Source organism: Salvelinus sp. IW2-2015, linkage group LG19 (assembly GCF_002910315.2).
Source record: "Salvelinus sp. IW2-2015 linkage group LG19, ASM291031v2, whole genome shotgun sequence".
Taxonomy (NCBI): Eukaryota; Metazoa; Chordata; class Actinopteri; order Salmoniformes; family Salmonidae; genus Salvelinus; species Salvelinus sp. IW2-2015.
In genome coordinates, this window is record NC_036859.1 from 22,026,905 (window position 1) to 22,049,068 (window position 22,164).

A 22,164-nucleotide genomic window follows, 5' to 3' on the forward strand; every position below is an offset into this window, starting at 1 on the left:
ATTGCTAATTCCCTCAAACCAGGTGATAACCATAAACACATAAGGAGGGGGAGGAAAAAGAGTCAGTAGCAGCTAGTAGGCCGGTGACGACGACCGCCGAGCGCCACCCGAACGGGAAGGAGAGCCTGCCTCGGTTGAAGTCGTGACAGCACCCACCAAATTATGAATTATTTGACTGACCTGTGTAGTTCTAAGTTCTGTGGTAAACTGACTTGACGAAGAGCCTCTGTATTTCAATTTGAATGGCAAATGCTGTTTCAAAGTACAATTTTCTACATGCAATAGTCCAGTATTAATACTAAAATATTAATTAGAAAGAGACTGACCTCATGGAGGACAAGGCTAGTTGGTGAAAGCTTTAGATGCCTTTTCAGCTCTACATTAATACTCAATTATGACACATGCTGCACCACACTGTTAACCAGCATGACGTCAAAAACAGATTATAAACTGGGTGGTTCGAGCCGTGAATGCTGATTGGCTGACAGCCGTGGCATATCATACCGTAAACCACGGGTATGACAAAACATGTATTTTTACTGCTCTAATTATGTTGGTAACCAGTCTATAATAGCAATAAGGCACCTCAGGGGGTTGTGGTATATGGCCATTATACCACGGCTAAGGGTTGTATCCAGGCACTCTGCGTTGTGTCTTGCTTAAGAACAGCACTTAGCCGTGGTATATTGGCCATATACCACACCCCCTCAGGCCTTATTGCTTAATTCGCCTTTTGAAAGCCCACACACCAGTTTATCAGTTTGCTCACTAACATTAAAGACAAGCCAACATAATTCAAGTCTAACATGAAAAAATGTACACAGTGGCCTGTATGTGCAGTGCAAACCAGGCCTTAGCTTTGGAGAATATCAACATGGGACCAAGATGCTTGTTTAGAAACGGCTGGTGTCTAGTGAATATTTAATTCCATATTGGACACTAAATCCCTTGGACACTAAACTTATCCCTTGGACACTAAATGGATGCTGAGAACTCTTTTAGATTAAACCGACACACCAATAAAGTAAAGTCCTGGAAATATGGTGGCAATAAATGTGTACAGCATGTATGTTCAAATTTTAATAGTGTGCTGGCTCTTGATGTGGCGCCCAGTTAATCTGTCGTTGCATAATTCATTATGGGCTAGTTAGTCTCTACCAGACCCATCTCCCTGTGACAGCTATATTAAGACTAAACTAAGCCATAAACAACACAATGATAATGGCCAGTATAAGTTGTATACCATTTTATTGGCATCGGCATATTTGGCAGCATATTTTCAATCCCTCTCATTTTTGTTTGTGCTGTCACCTCCGCTCTGCATACATTACTGTAATCAGTCACAGCTGTCTTAGGCCTATACAGTAATGTTACAATGGATGTGTTTCAACTTTAGAACAGGGGTGGTTGATTTTGCWAATTTTTTTTTATTATTATTTTGGCTTAAAAAAACACTACAGGCCACAGTTGAACGTCTAAAACTGTATAGAAAGTATGTAGAAATGATAATGGTCCTATATATTTTTAAATAACTGCCCTTTATCTGGCCCGCAAATTGATTTTGTTGAACAAATCAGTCAAAAGAAAATCTGTGCAGCCCTACGTTGAACCCTTCATGGATGTGGAATTTCCCAATGTGGCCCTCGAGCCCCAAATTTTGCCCAACCCTGCTTTAGAACAAGCCTTAACAAAGAGCAGTAGCCCCAAATCAACTGATTTGCCAATATTAGGTGAGTCATCACTTGCAGTGTTTCTTGCGATCCAACGCAAACCAAGGATTTGTGGCTGACTTCTTAGTAAAGAGACATATAGATTAACAATACACAGTGGTGACAATGTTTTATGTAACATTACATAATGATTTAAAGCAAAGGCAAATCCTGAGCAGCAGAGAGATGGTTAAGTAGTAGATATTTAGAGTATAGCCTTTAAGCAGTAGCAATTCACTGTTTAATCGTTTTTGTCAACACAGCTGGGGAAATGCTGATGCAGAAAGAAGAACTAATAGATGAGTGACTACGTTCTTTCTGTCTTTATATTATTTTTCAAATGGTAATGAGAGGTTGTCAGACAGAGAAATGTGTTACAGCATCCCTGCTGTGATGGAGATCTCCAAACGCTGCGTTTTAAAGGGGAAACACCTGGGTAGGACCCTAGCCTAGCACTAGCTTCTCTTTGCTCTACTCTAAGGCCACGGGCCCTAGTGCAACCCACCAACCAGCCCTCATGGCCTCATCAAATATGCATTAGACATGCTACACTTGATAACATTGGGCAAAACTGTAGCCTTCGAGCATTTCTTGCTTGACACCTCAATAACATGCAAACCATGCAGTGCTAGTGTGTTTTACCAAATGTATAAATCTTTCTAACAATCAATCTAAAACTTAGGCTAATCATTCAAAAAAAGCTTTAACGTTGTGTCATATGCCAGTTTCCAACAAACAAGTCCCCATGCATTTATGCATTGTCTTGACTGTATGCTTAAGGTCGTTGTCCTGTTGGAAGGTGAACCTTCGTTCCAGTCTAAGGTCCTGAGCGCTCTGGAGCAGGTTTTCATCAAGGATCTTTGCTCTGTTCATCTTTGCCTCTATCCTGACTAGCTTCCCAGTCCCTGCTGCTGAAAAACATCCCCACAGCATGATGCTACCACCACCACCATGCTTCACCGTAAGGATGGTGCCAGGCGTGACATTTGGCATTCAGGCCAAAGTGTTTAATCTTGGTTTCATCAGACCAGATAATCTTGTTTCTCATGGTCTGAGAGTCTTTAGGTGCATTTTGTCTCCAAGCAGGCTGTCATGTGTGTTTTACTGAGGAGAGGCTTCCGTCTTGGCCACTCTACCATAAAAGCCTGATTGGTGGAGTGCTGCAGAGACGGTTGTCCTTCTGGAAGGTTCTCCCATGTTACGGATACAAGTGTTCTGTGAGTATCCTGTGTGTATTTCTTTTCTCTCCTTCTCCCCTACTCACAGGTGACAATAATCATTCCCCAATCAGTCATCAATCAGTCGCTAATCGGAAGACACCTGCTCCTTTTCCCTTACCCAATCACAGTCCCTTTCCCTTGGTTTAAAACCCCTGTCAGTTGTTTTCTCCCCAGTTCAATCTCTTTGTAACATGCCTTCTGGCTGTAGATCGCTTGTGTGTTTTGCAGCTACATGTCACTTTGTCCCTACCTGTGAGTATTGTTTTGGTTATGGTGTTTGAGTGTTTGTTTGATGGTGGGAAAAGGGGGTAACCAGACAAGTCGCCCTTGGGCTACACTACCCGTAGTTAAACATTGTTAAAAACACTAGTTAGAACTGGGCGGACCACCCCCTGTATTTTTGGTTAGTTAGCTGTTTGTGAAGTAGGCTAGTCTAGCTTAGGGGTGTTTTTGAATTATTATTCTTTCATTCCTTGGGTCCCGCTCAGCCCCTTTTTCCTGCTCCCCCCCATTTACCGTGTGTTTATAAATAAACATTTCGTGTTTGACGGTAATTAAGTTGTCTTATTTGTTCTCACTGTTACGTTTTCACTACTATAATTTGCATGAGTTGTGTTACGGGTCCCATTACCATCCCCCCTAGACTGTCGGGCCAAAGGGATTCGTAACATCCCATCTCAACAAAGGCACTCTGGAGCTCTTTCAGTATCACCATCAGGTTCTGGAGGTGACACTGACCAAGGCCCTTCGCCCCTGATTGCTCAGTTTGGCCGGGTGGACAGTTCTAGGAAGCGTCTTGGTGGTTCCAAAACGTCCTGCATTTAAGAATGTTGGAGGCCACTGTGTTCTTGGGGACCTTCAATGCTGCAAAAATGTTTTGGTACCCTTACCCAGATCTGTGCCTCAACACAATCCTGTCTCGGAGCTCTAYGGACAATTCCTTCGACCTCATGGCTTGGTTTTTTCTTTGACATGCACTGTCAACTGTGGGACCTTATATAGTCTGSCGTGTGTCTTTCCAAATCATGTCCAATCAATTGAATTTACCACAGGTGGACTCCAATCAAGTTGTARAAACATCTCAAGGATGACCAATGGAAACAGGATGCACCTGAGCTCAATTTTGAGTCTCATAGCAAAGGGTCTGAATAGTTATGTAAATAAGGTATTTATGTTTTGTAGTTGAAATGCATTTGCAAAAATCTCTCAACCTGTTTTCACTTTGTTATTGTGTGTAGATTGCTGAGGATTTTTTTTATTCAATCAATTTTAGAATAAGGCTGTAACGTAACAAAATGTGGAAAAAGTCAAGGGGTCTGAATACCTTCCGAAGGCACTGTATATGTGTCGTGTGACATTGAGGACTGATTAGCATGTTTATAGCATAGTGAAGACAGTAGCAATGCTGTAATGTTTTGTATTAATTACCATACACAATCATATTCGTGGGAAGTAGTTTAGGGGTGGAGGGGCTTTATCTGTTCTCTAATAAAGGCTGATTAAAGGCCCAGTGCATTAGTTTTGTGAAAAAAGTTGTTTAAAAAATATATATAATAATAAATATATACAGTGCATTCGGAAAGTATTCAGACCCCTTGACTTTTTACACATTTTGTTACGTTACAGCATTCTAAAATTGATTAAATCCAATCATGTCCAATCAATTGAATTTACCACAGGTGGACTCCAATAAAGTTGTAGAAACATCTCAAAGATGAATGGAAACATGACGCACAATTTGTAATATATTTGCAAACATTCCTAAAAACCAGTTTTTGATTTGTTATTATTTGGCATTGTGTAGATTGACGTGGGAAATGTTTTATTTAATCCATTTTAGAATAAGGCTGCAACTTAACAAAATGTGGAAAAAGTCAAGGGGTCTGAATGCACTACGCGTTCCAGCACTTGGCGGCCCCGTTCTGTGAGCTTGTGTGGCCTACCACTTCGCGGCTGAGCCGTTGCTGCTCCTAGACATTTACACTTCAAAATAACAACACAGTTGACCGGGGCAGCTCTAGCAGGGCAGAAATTTGACGAAATGACTTGGTGGAAAGGTGGCATCCTTTGACGTTGCCACATTGAAAGTCACTGAGCTCTTCAGTAAGGCCATTCTACTGCCAATGTTTGTCTATGGAGATTACATGGCTGTGCGCTCAATTTTATACGTCCGTCAGCAACGGGTGTGGCTGAAATAGCCGAATCCACTAATTTTAAAGTGTTGTCCACATACTTTTGTAAATATAATGWATGTTTTACAATGGTGGGTTTGTGCCAAGATGGACACGTGGTGGCTTCAACACAGCGCCCCCTGTCAGTCATCTAGTGTATATATACACAGTGCCTTCTGAAAGTAATCATACCCCTGGACTTATTCAAAATGTTTTATTAAAGCCTGAATTCAAAATGGATTGCATATATTTTTTTTCACCCATCTACACACAATATCCCATAATGACAAAGTGAAAACATGTTTTTAGAACATTTGCACATTTATTGAAAATTAAATACAGAAATATCTAATTTACATAAGTATTCACACCCCTGAGTCAATACTTTGTAGGAGCACCTTTGGCATTGATTGCACCAGTGGAGGCTGCTGAGGGGAGGACAGCTCATAATAATGGCTGGAACAGAGTAAATGGAATGGCATGTGGGTGATGTATTTGATACCATTCCACCTATTCCGCTCCAGCCATTACTACTAGCCCATCGTCGCCAATTAAGGTGCCACCAACCTCCTGTGGATTACACCTGTGAGTCTTTCTGGGTAAGTCTCTAAGAGCTTTCCACACCTGGATTATGCAACATTTGCAGTATTAGTTTTGTGCCTTGCTGCAAACAGGATGCATGTTTTGAAATATTTTTATTCTGTACTCTTCTTTTCCCTCTGTCAATTAGATTACTAGTGTGGAGTAACTACAATGCTGTTGATCCATCCTCAGTTTTCTCCTATCCCAGCCATTAAACTTGAACTGTTTTAACGTTACCACTGGCCTCATGGTGAAATCACTGCACTGTTTCTTTCCTCACCGGCAACTGAGTTAGGAAGGACGCCTGTATCTTTGTAGTGACTGGGTGTATTGATACACCATCGAAAGTGTAATTAATAACTTCACCATTCTCAAAGGGATATTACAAATGTTTACCCATCTACCAATAGGTGCCCTTCTTTGCTAGGCATTGGAAAACCWCCCTGGTCTTTGTAGTTGAATCTGTGTTTGAAATGCACTGCTCGACTGAGGGACCTCACAGATAATTGTATGTGTGGGGGACATAGATGAGGTAGTCTCATTCAAAAATCATGTTAAACACTATTATTGCACACAGAGTGAGCCAATGCATTATTATGTGACTTGTTAAGCACATTTTTACTTCTTGCAATAAGAAAGGGCTTGAATACTTATTGATTGAAGCCATTTCAGCTTTTCATTTTGCATTAATTTGTAAAAATGTTGAAAAACATCATTACATTATGGGATATTGCGTGTGGGGCAGTGACAAAACATATACATTTAATCCATTTCAAATTCAGGCTGTAGCACAACAACATATGGAAAAAGTCAATGGGTGTGAATACTTACCGAAGGCACTGTAAATCATTGTACACATTGCGGTGTAATTGAAAATGTTTTGGCAGGAGTCATGCCTAAACACAAGGATTGACACTGATTTTGTAACACATCAAAACACACGCACTGCAGAGGAGATCTGAGTCACTCAAAATACCATGAGTAGATTTGATCGAAATGTCCACATACTCCTGATTGCATTAGATCTCTAGATTTATAAAAAAGATTGTTGAAAATTGATTCCACCATTATGCAGTGAATCACCACCTGATATGGGTGTGGATAGAAYAGAACAGAACAGTGCGTGTTGGTTTACAAAATGTGCAAAGTACAAAATGCAAAGGGGAATGGGGCATATTATTCTAATGAATAACACGTTGCATTTGAGCTATTATTTCAGTGTAATAACGTGCTTCAATGATATGCCACCAATGTATATCAGCTCATAGACTTACATCAGCATTCTGCATTCATACAGGCAAACAAAAACAAACATTAAGTAAATCAACACCTCACAAGGCGAGACATCACGCTMAAACACATTTTCCAGAACATCTAATAAGACTATTGCTCCAAATTGGCATAGCTTTGTGTAAAATGTAACATTACATTGTTGGCTCAAGGCCCATAGAGTCAGTCCTACAAGAGTCAAAGGTGTTGCTTGTCAAAAGACTAAGAGACTAAAGACTAGATAAACAAAGACAGTACGGGGTGTGAAGGGCAAACTGTGTGTCACTGCCCTCTTGCCTGGAATGGCATTATGCTCATGCTAACCACTCTGAGAAAGGAACACCCCTCACCTTCTGACTGGCACACACACAGATTCCTCTCTGTTGCTCCCCCGGGGGGAGAATTAGGCCTACCTTGCACAGCATAGAAGTTGTAAACTTACAGCCCTGTACAAACAAGAGATATTTAATTATATATATTTTATTTCTGGAAAGGAAAGTTGTGTGGATACTTGGGCTTGAGGTATTACTAGGAGTTTGTAAAGAAAAAGGGTTTCTTTACAAACCAAACAATAACTATCATAGCACATATTTTTTAAGTGCCATGCCGTCATTAATAATTTGGTTTGAAAAAAAGTGGCCATGGTGGCCAATACCAATACACTGACTCAGAATAATAAAACAAAATCATTCTCCTTCACCAGCACCCTCATCTCAACACAGATTAACACAGAGGGGTAAAGAGAGTGATGCCATTTAAGGGGAACAACTCTTAATAATCCATGTTGTGTAACATCACAAACAGACATGTTCTCACAGCTGGAGGAGAGGATCCCAGATATCAGACTTCACACTCCTGCCCGATTACCACCAACACTGTGGAGCAGAGCACACACACAGTTCAGTCTGCTGACCCTTGTCAGAAACACTGCATGTTTCACATTTCAACTAATGGAAAACGGATAGACACTCTTGTCAGGGAAGGTCTGTGATGCTTCTACTATCAAATCCCAATCAAATATTATTCATAGACTACATGCCAAATATTCAAGCCAGAAATTAAATAAATATCTGACTACTAAACAAGGTTATTTATGCATCAACCAAGCTCTACCATTGTACAGTCGTGGCCAAAAGTTTTTAGAATGACACAAATATATATTTCCACAAAGTTTGCTGCTTCAGTGTCTTTAGATATTTTTGTCAGATGTTACTATGGAATACTGAAGTATAATTACAAGCATTTCATAAGTGTCAAAAGCTTTTATTGACATGGACAACATGAAGTTGATGCAAAGAGTCAATATTTCCAGTGTTGACCCTTCTTTTTCAAGACCTCTGCAATCCACCCTGGCATGCTGTCAATTAACTTCTGGGCCACATCCTGACTGATGGCAGCCCATTCTTGCATAATCAATGCTTGGAGTTTGTCAGAATTTGTGGGGTTTTGTTTGTCCACCCGCCTCTTGAGGATTGACCACAAGTTCTCAATGGGATTAAGGACTGGGGAGTTTCCTGGCCATGGACCCAAAATATTGATGTTTTGTTCCCCATGCCACTTAGTTATCACTTTTTGCCTTATGACAAGGTACTCCATCATGCTGGAAAAGGCATTGTTCGTCACCAAACTGTTCCTGGATGGTTGGGAGAAGTTGCTCTCGGAGGATGTGTTGGTACCATTCTATTATTCATGGCTGTGTTCTTAGGCAAAATTGTGAGTGAGCCCACTCCCTTGGCTGAGAAGCAACCCCACACATGAATGGTCTCGGGATGCTTTACTGTTGGGATGACACAGGACTGATGGTAGTGCTCACCTTGTCTTCTCCGGACAAGCTTTTTTTCCAAGATGCCCCAAACAATCGGAAGAGGGATTCATCAGAGAAATGACTTTACCCCAGTCCTCAGCAGTCCATCCTGTACCTTTTGCAGAATATTGTCTGTCCCTGTGTTTTTTCCTGGAGAGAAGTGGTTCTTTGCTGCCCTTCTTGACACCAGGCCATCCTCCAAAAGTCTTCGCCTCCCTGTGCTTGCAGATGCACTCACACCTACCTGCTGCCATTCCTGAGCAAGCTATGTACGGTGGTGCCGCTGAATCAACTTTAGGAGACGGTCCTGGCACTTGCTGGACTTTCTGGGTGCCCTGAGCCTTCTTTACAACAATGAACCCGCTCTCCTTGAAGTTCTTGATGATCTGATAAATGGTTGATTTAGGTGCAATCTTACTGGCAGCAATATCCTTGCTTGTGAAGCCTTTTTGTGCAAAGCAATGATGACGGCACGTGTTTCCTTGCAGGTAACCATGGTTGACAGAGGAAGAACAATGATTCCAAGCACCACCCCCTTTTGAAGCTTCCAGTCTGTTATTTAACTCAATCAGCATGACAGAGTGATCTCCAGCCTTGTCCTTGTCAACACTCACACCTGTGTTAACGAGAGAATCACTGACATGATGTCAGCTGGTCCTTTTGTGGCAGGGCTGAAATGTTTTTTGTTAATTTGCATGGCAAAGAGGACTTTGCAATAATTATCATCTGATCACTCTTTATACATTCTGAGTATATGCAAATTGCATCATACAAACTGAGGCAGCAGACTTTGTGAAAATGTATATTTGTGTCATTCTCAAACTGTTGGCCACGACTGTACTAGAACATTCCCATGATTCCCATTGTAAGCATTTCTACCATAATTCTATTGAGATTGCTATCTTCACAGTGTGTAGCTAGCCTATTCAATACATAGCCTACACAGAAGGCCTCGTGGCCATGCTCCCAGAGTTGCTAACTCTAAAGTCTCTCCACCATCAAATATAGGTTTGCCTTGCTCTCTCTCTGCTTCCTCAGATCGAGCTGCTCATTTGGCTCCAGAGCCCACAAAATAAATGAAGTGCTTGGATGGAGGGAAGGTTTATTGGACAGCTGGGATTCAGGGTAGGTTTGGGCAGTTTGATTCTCTGTTAAACACTACAGCAACAAACTAAAATCTACTACAACACTGATAGGGGATTTATGGGCTGTAGTCTATAATGACCTAAAAAAAAGTTTCTTTACAAACCAAACAATAACTATCATAGCACATATTTTTTTAAGTGCCATGCCGTATTTAATAATTTGGTTTGAAAAAATTGGGCTTTGCAATACAATGCAATTAATGATTACTCCTATCTGTATTGTATACTATCCTTAATTTAAAGTGAACCTCTCGCTCTCAGACGTAGTTTAATCAATGTATGCAAGGACACACCTTCGAGATTTTGAATGAAACTCACACATTTACAGATCTGAATAGGCTGGTTTTTAGACAAAACACAAAGTCAATGCATAGAGCAAAGCAGTCCTCTCCAACTGCCACCTTTGTTGCTCAGGTCTGGTTGTTCCCATGACAACAAAACTCAACATTGAATTAACCTGAAAGAATAGAACACTCCTTCGCAAACAAACTGTCAGGAACAATCAACATTTCAATTGTAGGCATCCTTATTCTTTACACGTAAGTCAAATGTAATTCAATGAAACTTTAAACGTGCACGGTCATTAGTTCAAGTATGCTAAGGGTCTATCAACACAGAACTAAATTCTTATACAACTGGATATTTGGCTATCCAGTTGTGTAAGAAACAAGTGGCGTTAAGTGAATGGCAGTCCAAGGAAGTAGTGACTCCTCACCTGCTCACAGACTGGTCACATAAACTAGACGTAACATAGTACACGAAAATACAGGACCCTCAAATTAGTATGACATCTTACGTTTGTTATGGTTACATAAGATAGGATGGTTCATCCTTGGGACAATTCCAAATGCCTGAAGGTACCACGTTCATCTGTACAAACAATAGTACGCAAATATAAACACCATGGGACCACGCAGCCATCATACCGCTCAGGAAGGAGACGTGTTCTGTCCTGTGCGAAAAGTGCAAATCAGTCCCAGAACAACAGCAAAGGACCTTGTAAAGATGCTGGAGGAAACAGGTACAAAAGTATCTACAGTGGGTCATAGTTGAAGTGTACCTATGATGAAAATTACAGGCCTCTCTCATCTTTTTAAGTGGGAGAACTTGCACAATTGGTGGCTGACTAAATACTTTTTTGCCCCACTGTATATCCACAGTAAAACGAGTCCTATATCGACAAACCTGAAAGGCCGCTCAGCAAGGAAGAAGCCACTGCTCCAAAACCGCCATAAAAAAGCCAGACTACGATTTGCAACTGCACATGGGGACAAAGATCGTACTTTTTGAAGAAATGTCCTCTGGTCTGATGAAACAAAAATAGAACTGTTTGTCCATAATGACCATCGTTATGTTTGGAGGAAAAAGGGGGATGTTTGCAAGCCGAAGAACACCATCCCAACTGTGAAGCACGGGGGTGGCAGCATCATGTTGCTTTGCTGCAGGAGGGACTGGTCCACTTCACAAAATAGTTGGCATCATGAGAAAGGAAAATTATGTGGATATATTGAAGCAACATCTCAAGACATTGGTCAGGAAGTTAAAGCTTGGTCGCAAATGGGTCTTCCAAATGGACAATGACCCCAAGTATACTTCCAAAGTTGTGGCAAAATGGCTTAGGACAACAACGTCAAGGTATTGGAGTGGCCATCACAAAGCCCTGACCTCAATCCTATAGAAAATTTGTGGGCAGAACTGAAAAGGTGTGTGCGAACAAGGAGSCCTACAAACCTGACTCGGTTACACCAGCTCTGTCAGGAGGAATGGGCCTAAATTCACCCAACTTATTGTGGGAAGCTTGTTGAAGGCTACCCGAAATGTTTGACCGAAGTTAAACAGTTTAAATGCAATGCTACCAAATACTAATTGAGTGTATGTAAACTTCTGACCCACTGGGAATGTGATGAAAGAAATAAAAGCTGAAATAAATCCTTCTCTCTGCTATTATTCTGACATTTCACATTCTTAAAATAAAGTGGTGATCCTAACTGACCTAAGACAGGGAATTTATACTAGGATTAAATGTCAGGAATTGTGGAAAACTGAGTTTAAATGTATTTGGTTAAGGTGTATGCAAACTTCCGACTTCAGCTGTATCATACGTTTTGCAAATTAGTAGCATATTGTACAAATTGTAATTCGTTACATATCATACGAAATGGATGATGGACATCCAAAAATTAATACATACCATACGAAACGTAACTTATCATACCAAACGAGGAGTCTCAGATTTACGTACAGAATAATACAAAATGCTCTGTGACCATGTTGGCTTTGGCCACCCTGGAGGGTGGGCTCTCAGGCTATGGACCATTGCTATACACAAAGACCACTGCAACAGGGTGCACAAACCAAAATCAGATAGTGCTCAACATATTATTCCTGATTATTTTGTGATTTGTTTATGATCCGGAGGGATATAATTGGAGCAAAGTAGCCCAACTGTGCAAAACACCTTTCCACCACTGTTATTGTGGGTTCCATTCATTTATCCTGAGCCCTGAAAAGKTCATCATGACCCTGTCATTGACTGACTGAAGTGAGGTCAGTGAAACCACTTGTACAAAGTAAGAGTTCAGTGAAGTGAATGCATCCATGATCAGTTTTTCCCTACAAACACTATCGCATCAATGCACATAATGACACAGAAGCATTTCTAAATGGGTACATTTGACATGGAAAACTAAGCTGAGGATACATAGCATTGATGTGAAAACCAGTTTCTGATCAAGATATAGTGATCTCTACGTACACTATGTAGGCTATATAGCTTGTAGCCAAAAACTTCAGCAAACAATGTAGGCTGCATCTTGATCTCACTTGAGTTTAACTGTAGCCTATAGAGCTAAATGAAAACAGCCGTATAGAAATAGCTCTGTATTTCGTGAGTTATTATGTAGATAGTAAATAGTCATTTGAGCAACTTGTCAACATCTTATAACTAACTAGATACCAGTTGGCAGCATGAGAGCCACACTGCATGCTGCCCGGATGGATCGTTCCATCGCTGATCAAAGGACCTTTCGGCTTGTTGAAATAATGTCGAACGTTTGGATCACTTGAAAAAAGGGATGTTGCAAATGCATGTAGAATGGCGGGTCTAGCAGCAGCATGCTTCAGCAAAATGTGCATGACAACAAAGCAAATTGTATAATAAAACATCAATAACCACCAGTAAACATATACATGTTGATAAATGCAGATGTATAGGATAATAAAGAAGAATCCAAATGGCAGGCTAAATGTAAAAATACAAGAAAAACTAAAGAACGAAATATCATGAACAAATGAAATATAATTTATTCTTACCTTAAGGTAGCAAGCAATCCTCCTCTCCTATGAATGCATGGTCTTTGTTGTTGCAGCAACCTTTTATATGAAATCTGTAAATGTCATTTAARAAAATGTAATAACAAAAAGTCCTCACGAAAACCTGCTCTCTGTCGTTAAAAGGCACATAACATCCACTTAATAAAGCCTGGAGTGCGTTTTATTTATTTCTGATTATATAAATCGGTCATTTCATTTTTCGTGCACACATTGATCAAAACGTTTTGCCATATAACAGACATGGGAAATATGAATGCCTCATTGTTTGATTATTTACGGAGGGAAAATATAGGGTAGTAAATCTTCTACCTTCCTAATTCCGACAGTCCGTTACGTTTTAATGTGGCTATGAAGACAAAAAAAGGAGTCTATAGCAGTTTTCTCTCGCCGAAGATTATCTATTATATTGACAAGATGGTCGACTGGCCGCTCTAACAATGGAAATATATGTCCACAAAGGCGAAATGCAGGCGGGAGGAGGCGAGATCAGGTGGGAACATTCTAGCCAATGAGAGGGCAGATACGCGTGTGAACAACAGTCACAATTTTTTTTAAATCCAAATGTCACGCGCATAACACTTTAATCGGTACACTCGTAACAACCTAAGCATGATCAAACTTCAATTCAATCAAATAAGCCTCACCTATCAAAATATMAATTCCCTTTTACCTTCAACAAATTCTACACTCATTGCCCCCCTATACAAAAACTCCCCAACTTGGTCTGCTTAACTCTCATTTTCGCGCGGACAGATTTTGGGTGCAGTCGAGCCTCTCTTTTCCAGTCTTCCTCTCTGGTCTCGCGCTCTTCAGTACGGGATCTCTGATAGTCTAAACACCCGCGTATTCTGCCACCAGAGGGAGTTTTAACTAGGTCCTATTATTGCATTGCACATCTCTAGTAGTCGGCAGTTAAAAGATAGGACAACAGTAAATGTAAATAATTACCTCACTTGTGAGGTACAACTTGATATTTCTAAAGTCAAGAAAAGTAATTGAATTAATATGCCAAATGTAGCTGCCCCCACTTTTTCAAATGTTGTAAATGAGCATTAGGGGAGAGGCATACGCTGTGATAGGTTCCCGGTAAATATAAAAATACTTATCTAGCGCCATCTAGTGGGTAAAAATATCTACAGAGTTGGACTGGGACATAAATAATATAACAGAACCACACAAAAAAGAAACTACTTACTGTACAGCCAGAAATGGATTGGTCACCCCCYGCCCCTCTCTAGGTGTCTTCCCTTAGGGAGTTTTTCCTGGCCACTAGGCCCCATTTCTGTAAAGCAATTTGTGACAACAGCTGATGTAGAAAGGGCTTTATAAAATACATTTGATTAATTTGATTGAACGATCAGGTTGGAATATTTTATTCTTTCAAGGACAATTATGAAGTAAAGAGGACCCACTTTTACATGTCAAAACAATGGATTCACCACATCAACATATTAAACACTCACTGAAGTATGATCTAGAAAACTTCCTTTACATTAGGAATGACACCACTACAATAGGTGGCCAACCAAGGACATAGAGGGCCTCAATGTAAGCCATGTGCATTCATGGCCATCTCAAGAAGCATTCTTTTAAACCAAAAACAGTTGGACTTACAATCCAAATGTTATCCATTCAAGTTAAACCATTCAGCACTGAGGCTCTCCAAGACCAGGATGGCCAACCGAGTATTACACCAAAGGTCCATTTAGAAATGCTCAAAAGTAATGAACAAAGCTGAATCAATGTATGAAACCCACACCAAATACTATTTCAAATTATCTTTTTGGGCCTTTTGCCATAGGGACCAGCCAAACAATCTTTCATCTCCATGGATAAATACCATTAACTTTTACATACATTTTTAATATAATAAATCRATAGATACATGTACGGTTGGTGAGGACAGGATGGAACACTCAGTTGGAGACCCCCATAAGTATACAGTCATAAATGCATCCCAAATGGATCCCTATTTCTTATACTGCACTACTTTTGACCAGGGCCCAGAGGGCTCACATGGGACAAACCCATGGTCACAGCAAGTTGGACATTATGAACTTTAAATTGGAAGTCAGCTTATGACAGACTATAGGGTTATTTTTAATTTAAGGGCTCAAGCTAATTGTCTTATCAGTAACACCGTAACTCATTGGACAAAAAAAAAACTAAAGACAAACAAAATCACAACTAAGTAAAAGGCCAACTGGTCTGGGAAAGTTCTTATCGATGTTCTGCTCGAGTACCATCTCTCCAAAAGAGTATGCATATCAGCCCATTCACAGCAGTCGAAAGACAAGGAGCTTAGATCATTCAAGCTCAAAATTACCAAAAAAAACAGAAGGAACGCAGAAAATGCACACGCAGTGTTTCCCCTAAGATTTTTCAGCAGTGGTGGCAGAAGTAGTGGGTGGGGGTCTTCAGCAGCGGTGGAAGAGGTAGTGGGAGCAGGGTGTCGTCTTGGGGTATATATATCTACATTACAAAATCTCTACGGTGCGCCGCTGCTAAATGAATAAAGGGGAAACACTGACACGGAAAAAATGGTCTTGAGGAAAACATCTACATTTCACTCTCCACAGATGGATAGTTTACAGGGGAATACAGACCTGAGAAGGAGAAAACAGACATTATCTATGGTCACTTGAAATCAGATAATACTTATATTCATCAGCAACAGTTCACTCACCGTGGATAAAGACCACTTGCATCAGAATGGTAAACACCCCCATGCTTCAAAGAAACAGACATGTGCCCTTTATATATACTGTACACACAACAATTTACAATTCAAATGTTTAACCAATCAGGACTGAAGAGTGCCTACCAAAATGTTATGCATACATCAAAACAAAAGACTGAATAATGACAGCTGACCAATGTCAAACGACCAACAACAATTACTATTTCAGTGTAATATCTCCTTAGCGCACCCTTGTACCCACACATATTGATTCATTCTGTGTTACTACAGAAAAGGTTACTTACACCAGTCATGGGAAAATATACTGTAACTGAAACAAGTGGAAAAACATGGATTACATCAGTCATAAATATAATAATTTGCTTTGTTATACATTACGACTTTTGCATACAAACAGTTCAAACACATTTTTACAGGCATTCAACACAAATTACGACATTGCTGAAATGTTTCACTTCCATGTAATGAACAGAACAGCTCTTTACGGAACAGCAAGCATGTCCACCACCAGAGAAACCATATGCGTGTCAAACCAAACTTGGGTACCTTAGATGTTAAATAGTGGCATTCCATGATTTGATCACGGGTAACAAATCCTATACTGTACAGATGTTAATGAAATCAAATATATTTTGATAAAATGTCCCTACTACGAAGTACATTCCCTAAATGTCTAGTGGCCCTTTCAATTGTGATAGATTTGATACAAGATTAATTAATTATATATATATATACCACTATACTATGAATACCAATTGTATTCAAAAGGGACAGGGTTTTGTCTTAAACACCTGCAGTTTAATCTAACCATTTGGCTGCATTCCTTTAAGACAAAATGGTGCAAATATGTCACTCTTCAGCAAATTATGGTTAAAAACAATCAGACAAAAAATACATTWAAATAATTTACTATGTATTTACACAATCCATCTGCTTGTCCAGCCTTGTCTTCCATTGATCTTGTCATCTTGAATCTTCTAGTCACCCATTTTTACTTTCGACGTCTACAAGAAAAGACATTTGATCAAGTATATAATAATAAAACAGCAAACCTATACTTGGTTGATGCAATCAGCTACTGAATATGATAGAATATTATGCTATTCAACCAATCAGGGGGAGAAAGAAAACCATGTCAAAAGAATGTCAGTTACCTGCAAGATGGCCACAATCACTCCAAATAGCCCAATTGCACTGCCGAAGATTTCCACAATAAGGATTTTAACAAAGAGGCTGCCGTTCTGAGCATCTGCCAGGGCGGCCCCACTACCAACGATGCCAACACAGATGCCACAGAAGAGGTTGGAGAATCCCACAGTAAGACCAGCGCCAAACATGGAGTATCCTGTTAGGAGAGAACGCAATCACAAGAGCACAGCATTTCCTTCAGCTGTATTTTATCATTGCACTGTTTAACTAAGCCAATGGCAAGACGTGCCTACTTTACTTGTGCCTGCCTTTATCCTCTTGGAATTTAAGGACTGGTTCCAATCAAAACCTCGCCTGAGCACCAGTGTGTTTGTGCTATCATGCCAACTCGTTGTCATGCCAAACAATGCTGTGATTTTCAATCTTAACAATGAAGTTGGCAAGAGCAGACAGATCTGGGACGAGGCTAAGCAACACCCACCAACCATTAATTTCTTACCTGCTTGGTAGTTCCTTGCCCCAATGGTCTCTGGTGTAGTGCCACTAAAGCTCTAGAAAAAGATGTAAAGAAATAATTAAATTTGTGCTCTCTACTACTACAGTATCACACACCAGGGAGATTCAGAGCTCTACTCCAAGATGTCCTATGTAAAAGGCTACAATTAGGAGCCACAAGTTCAGTCCCAAATAGCACCTTATTCGATATATACAGTCGTGCACTGTCTGACATGGGACCATTGGGCTCTCGTCAAAAGTAGTACACTCGGGAATAGGGTGCCATTTGGAATGCAATCACCATAATCACTAGTGAAAATTTAAAAAGTGCACAAATGATAATCAAATCTCTTGCTTACCTCAGCCATGTTACTTATAACGATTGCCATGATGATCCCATAGATGGCTACGGCCTCACAGAAGATAATGCTTTGGATGGGAGGAGACAACCACAGCATTAAACACAGAAGTATATTGATCGGAAAGATGCAACCCCAATACAGTAGGCACATACAGATATACAAGTTTTATGCCTACACAGAAAGCATACAAGGCCTGTTTCTTAGATCCAGACATTGACTAAAAAGCATTTTCCATTGACCGTGCTTTTTAGTCCAGGACTAGGTTTAATCTGGGTCTGTGAAACCGGTTCACGACACAGATTCTACATTTTAGTCATTCAGCCGACGCTCTTATCCAGAGCGACTTACAGTTAATGCATTCATCTTAAAAGCCCAATGGAGCTGTTTTTATCCCAATATCAAATCATTTCTGGGTAACAATTAAGTACCTTACTGTGTAGGCTTGAGTGGTAGACCATATAGCAGGGTATTTGGAAATAGTGCCGGTATAGTTTTTCTATACCTTCAAAACCATTTATTCGAAGTCTTAATACATATGAATATTTGTGCCTACTTTTTAAGTAAATACCTGCAGTCAACTTGTTCAATATGTTAGGAGACAAAGAAGATTGTGTTCTTTATTTCACCTGTCACATCATTTTTCATTATGAAGTTTACCAGTAGTCCCCAGTCACGTGGTGTTTGTTTACAAGCACACAATGTCGAGAGACCCGTGTGTCACTCACTGTTGTGCAGCACATTCCAGGTGATCTAGTACAGTATAGAAATCACAACTAAATGTTTACCTGCTAGATATCTTAAAATATTTAGTTAACTGTCTAAAATGTGTTAAATRCTCCGCAGTTGTGCATTTGGTTTGCTAATTTAGTAGCTAGTTAAGCACTTAGCTACATGGCCATCTTCTTCCAAAATCAAACTTCGCTTGGTAAAAGCAGAGGATCCCCTCCTGGATCAAGAGCCTTATGGCCTAATATTTGTTTTGTAAATGCAGCAAACTGAGTAGCATTTTTGAGTTACTTGTTTAACTTTATGGGCTGGGATGTCTGTCCTGCAAATACTTAGGTCAGAGACTATACATTTTCACAATGCGTTCATAAGCATTCTCTATGGGATTTTACTTGTAAGCATTGCTAACCTTCTCATTTCAAAAGCTCTGTAGGGTTTAAAAATCGCACCCTTGTGTTCAGTGCCAGTACTACCGAATATATCTTCAAGATGCACTATGCACAAATCTCTCTGCCATTTCCTGGTTGCCTAAATTCAAATAGTTCACAATTTCAGTTTGTGACAAAACAAGCAGTCATTGTTGTAGAGAATCATTGTACCATCTAAACCACTGAAATATATTTTCCTGAACCAAAAAAGTGTATATTCAGCTGTTTAAAGCTGGTGTACAAAACCAAAAGTAATAGATGCAAAAACAAAACTTCAGAACGGGAAGCACAGAAAAAGCACATATAGAACAGGTCTAGCCCTTCTTAGACTTGCTTAAAAAAAATATAACTCACATTTCTATGTGAATTTGGTCAGGTCACCCAAAAGATTACATATTGTAGCTTTAAAACGGTCAAAAAGAAAGAAAAAATGCTTCTTAGCAAGTGCAAGTTCTCAAACAACATTTTTGATAGGACTGTCTTTAAGTGGTCTGAGTGGGGAGGGGGAAATAGAAAATTTGCTGTTATTGGGGGGGGGGGGACTGGTTCCATTCTCTTTTTAATAGCCTACCTGACCAGATTCTTTGTTTTAATCCGTGGTGCTTTTACACCACCTCCTATGATGCTGGAACCTGTGATGTAAATGCCCCTGTAAAACAAGGACACAATTCAGTATAAACATGAACAGAATATGCCATACAAGAGGAGAAATATAGCCTACATGGACCGGGAATAGGATGGGGACAAGACACTAGTTGCTCTTTCAATTTTCAAGTCTAATTTAACAACTTCTCTATTCCAAATTCAAAATGGGACAATCTCTTCTGAAGAAACACTCAGGGGGAAATGACGAGTACTCACCAAGCAGCTCCAACAACAGAGAGCGAGATGGCCAAGCCAATCCCAAGGTTCGCCCACATGAAAGGCGAGGTTTCTGTCAAAAACCTGTGGGAGGGAGAGAGCACAATGTCACCATGTAAATCAAACGTTCCATGCTCTAGTCTAGGCTAAGATTTCTGGGGGGAAACACCCGACTGTTTTCTGAAATGTTACCACCAGTAATCAGCACCAGGCTCAGAATATAAAACAGATGTATATTCATACGTCTATGATATGATGTTCTAAGACAAGGGATTGTGTGTCATACTAACCATGCCACATCGAAGCGGAATCCAAGGTCGAAGATCGTGTAGCAAATACCTGAAAAAGCACCAATCCAGGTTATGCATTGCAAAGTATGCAAACATTTTCATTTGTTTATGCATTTGTGTGTGTTGCAGTACAGTTCAGTAACAGTACACAAAGCCACAGAGCTGCAGAACAAAAATGTGTCAGAAATGATTAAGTGTCAGAAGATAAGTGTGATAGCTCACCCCCTCATGACAAGTGTTTCAGTTCCCATTTTCCTTACTCTAGCAGCCAAGCAAGTGACCTAGATAACTATGTCAACTATAAATGATGTAACTAACAAAGTTTTCTATACTTAACAGTATGCTTTTAAAGTTTTAGTGCAGGGTAGCCTTATGCAGTCTAACATTAGCTAACTATCTGGCTCGTCTGATTAATCAGGCTGTACTACACAATTAATTTGGTGTACATACGGCCTGAAGTTAATGGCTACCAAATCGTGTAAATGTTCCTTACAAGGCAGAATGTCGAATAAAATGACTGTACATTTAAAACTTACTCTACCGGTTACGTTCATGTGGCTATTTTGTTTCAAATTTCGAGCAGTTGAAGGACACCCGGTAGAGTAAGTTGAAATGTAATTTTATTAAACATTCTTGCCTGTTAGGAACATTAACCCGACTTCGCATGCATTAGCGTCAGGCTGTCTATACACCAACGAATTGTGTATTACAGTCTCATTAATTAGACTACTGACTCTGCAGTGATATGCTAGCTAACTTGCTAACGTTACTTCTATACACGTTTAGTCGAATTCTTGCAAACGAATAGCTAGATAATCTACATTTTGGACGACAGTGCCAAAGGTGCACAACATATAATTCAAGGAAGTTAGTTAGCTCTATTTGTCAGGCAGGCTAGCTATTACCTAGCTAGCACATCACTGCAGACCCAGATTAGTTTACGCCGTTGCCGCTAGCTATCGCAACAGGCTTACGTTAGCTGGCAATCAGCACGGTCTGTGAAGAACGATACAGACATATACAATCAAATGAATGAAATGAATATATTTACAAATTGCATTATATATTTGCCATCATCATTACCCTAGCTAGCAAATGTAGCTAAAACGTTCTTACCGACGATGAGAATGGTACTCCAGAAGGCCAAAGTGACCCCGGTGTAAAGAATGGCGTGTCCGTTCATGATCACCCAAACCGCGATATTTTCCGGACTATCTCACTATGCTACCTTCAGTTTTGTCTTTACAATTGACGTCGGACGGCCTGAATAACCCCGAAATCCTTCAATTGAGGAAGGGAAATCTATCCATCAAAAGGGAAGGGATGCAGTCAGCTGATCGAGCTTGACTTGAGCATGTGACCGTGACAACAAACGTAATTCCACTTCCTTCTTCTTCGTGCCAGTTTCCGCGGGAGCTCCCAAGCACAGACGTAGGACCAGTTGTACATTTCAACTTTGTATTACTTTTTCATTCACAGGTCATAACGCAAAACCGACCTTAGACCAGCACTTGGGCAATCTACACACTGTAGGCTACGGTTATTTATTATCATAAAAAAAAATGTAGGCTACGGTTATTCTCTTGTATTTTATTGTTGCGATTTTTTTCGCGCTTCTAAGAAAATGTAGTTCCGCAAGTAGAATAAACTGTACAGAGGCATTGTAGAAACATAAAATAGCATGTTGATCTCATGATGTAAGCTAAATTCCAAAATACAAACTTGAGTTCCTGGTTTGTCTTTCAACTTTCTCAAATGTAGAATTATTTCCCAGCAAATATGTTGGTATATACTATGGCTTCACCTTTTTCTCTCTGTTTCCAGTTAGCAAAGACTGTAAGGTGCCGATGTTTGTAATTCAGCTCCTTGCAGTGTTAGACAATGACCACATGATGGCGCTACATCACTGGTTAAATGTG

General features: G+C 40.1%; 2 protein-coding genes across 6 annotated transcripts in view; both read right to left on the reverse strand.

Annotated features, from left to right (window-relative positions):
- Positions 1–13,656, reverse strand: part of LOC111979246 (beta-1,4-galactosyltransferase 2-like) — a 169,247-nt gene extending 155,591 nt beyond the window's left edge. The window contains exons 1-2 of the mRNA XM_024009650.1: positions 13,543–13,656; positions 13,213–13,286 (exon numbers count right to left, since the gene is read on the reverse strand). The gene's annotated coding sequence lies outside the window, so the exon portion shown is untranslated. The remainder of the gene's footprint in view (positions 1–13,212; positions 13,287–13,542) is intronic.
- Positions 13,657–15,777: 2,121 nt separating this feature from the next.
- Positions 15,778–21,628, reverse strand: atp6v0b (ATPase H+ transporting V0 subunit b). Of its 5 annotated transcripts, XM_070448887.1 has the most exons (11): positions 21,362–21,628; positions 20,246–20,294; positions 19,956–20,039; positions 19,666–19,743; positions 17,938–18,007; positions 17,583–17,634; positions 17,089–17,279; positions 16,856–16,938; positions 16,219–16,244; positions 15,920–15,963; positions 15,778–15,839 (listed from the first exon to the last, which is right to left on the reverse strand). In XM_070448887.1, exons 1-8 carry the CDS (start codon positions 21,426–21,428, stop codon positions 16,912–16,914), a joined length of 618 nt encoding a protein of 205 aa, XP_070304988.1. In that variant the 5' UTR covers positions 21,429–21,628; the 3' UTR covers positions 15,778–15,839; positions 15,920–15,963; positions 16,219–16,244; positions 16,856–16,911. The 5 variants fall into 5 exon arrangements, with proteins under 5 accessions (XP_070304988.1, XP_070304989.1, XP_070304990.1 ...); XM_070448888.1 differs by lacking the exon at positions 16,219–16,244; XM_070448889.1 differs by lacking the exon at positions 15,920–15,963.
- Positions 21,629–22,164: the final 536 nt, after the last annotated feature.

What these genes read in the sequence shown, in the direction of transcription:
- atp6v0b (XM_070448890.1), bottom strand. Translation starts at nt 21,428, where the DNA reads ATGAACGGACACGCCATTCTTTACACCGGGGTCACTTTGGCCTTCTGG. An exon ending in TTCCGCTTCGATGTGGCATG is followed by an intron (nt 20,040 to 20,245) that starts GTTAGTATGACA and finishes TCCCTCCCACAG; the next exon opens with GTTTTTGACAGAAACCTCGC. An exon ending in AAAACAAAGAATCTGGTCAG is followed by an intron (nt 18,008 to 19,665) that starts GTAGGCTATTAA and finishes TCCCATCCAAAG; the next exon opens with CATTATCTTCTGTGAGGCCG.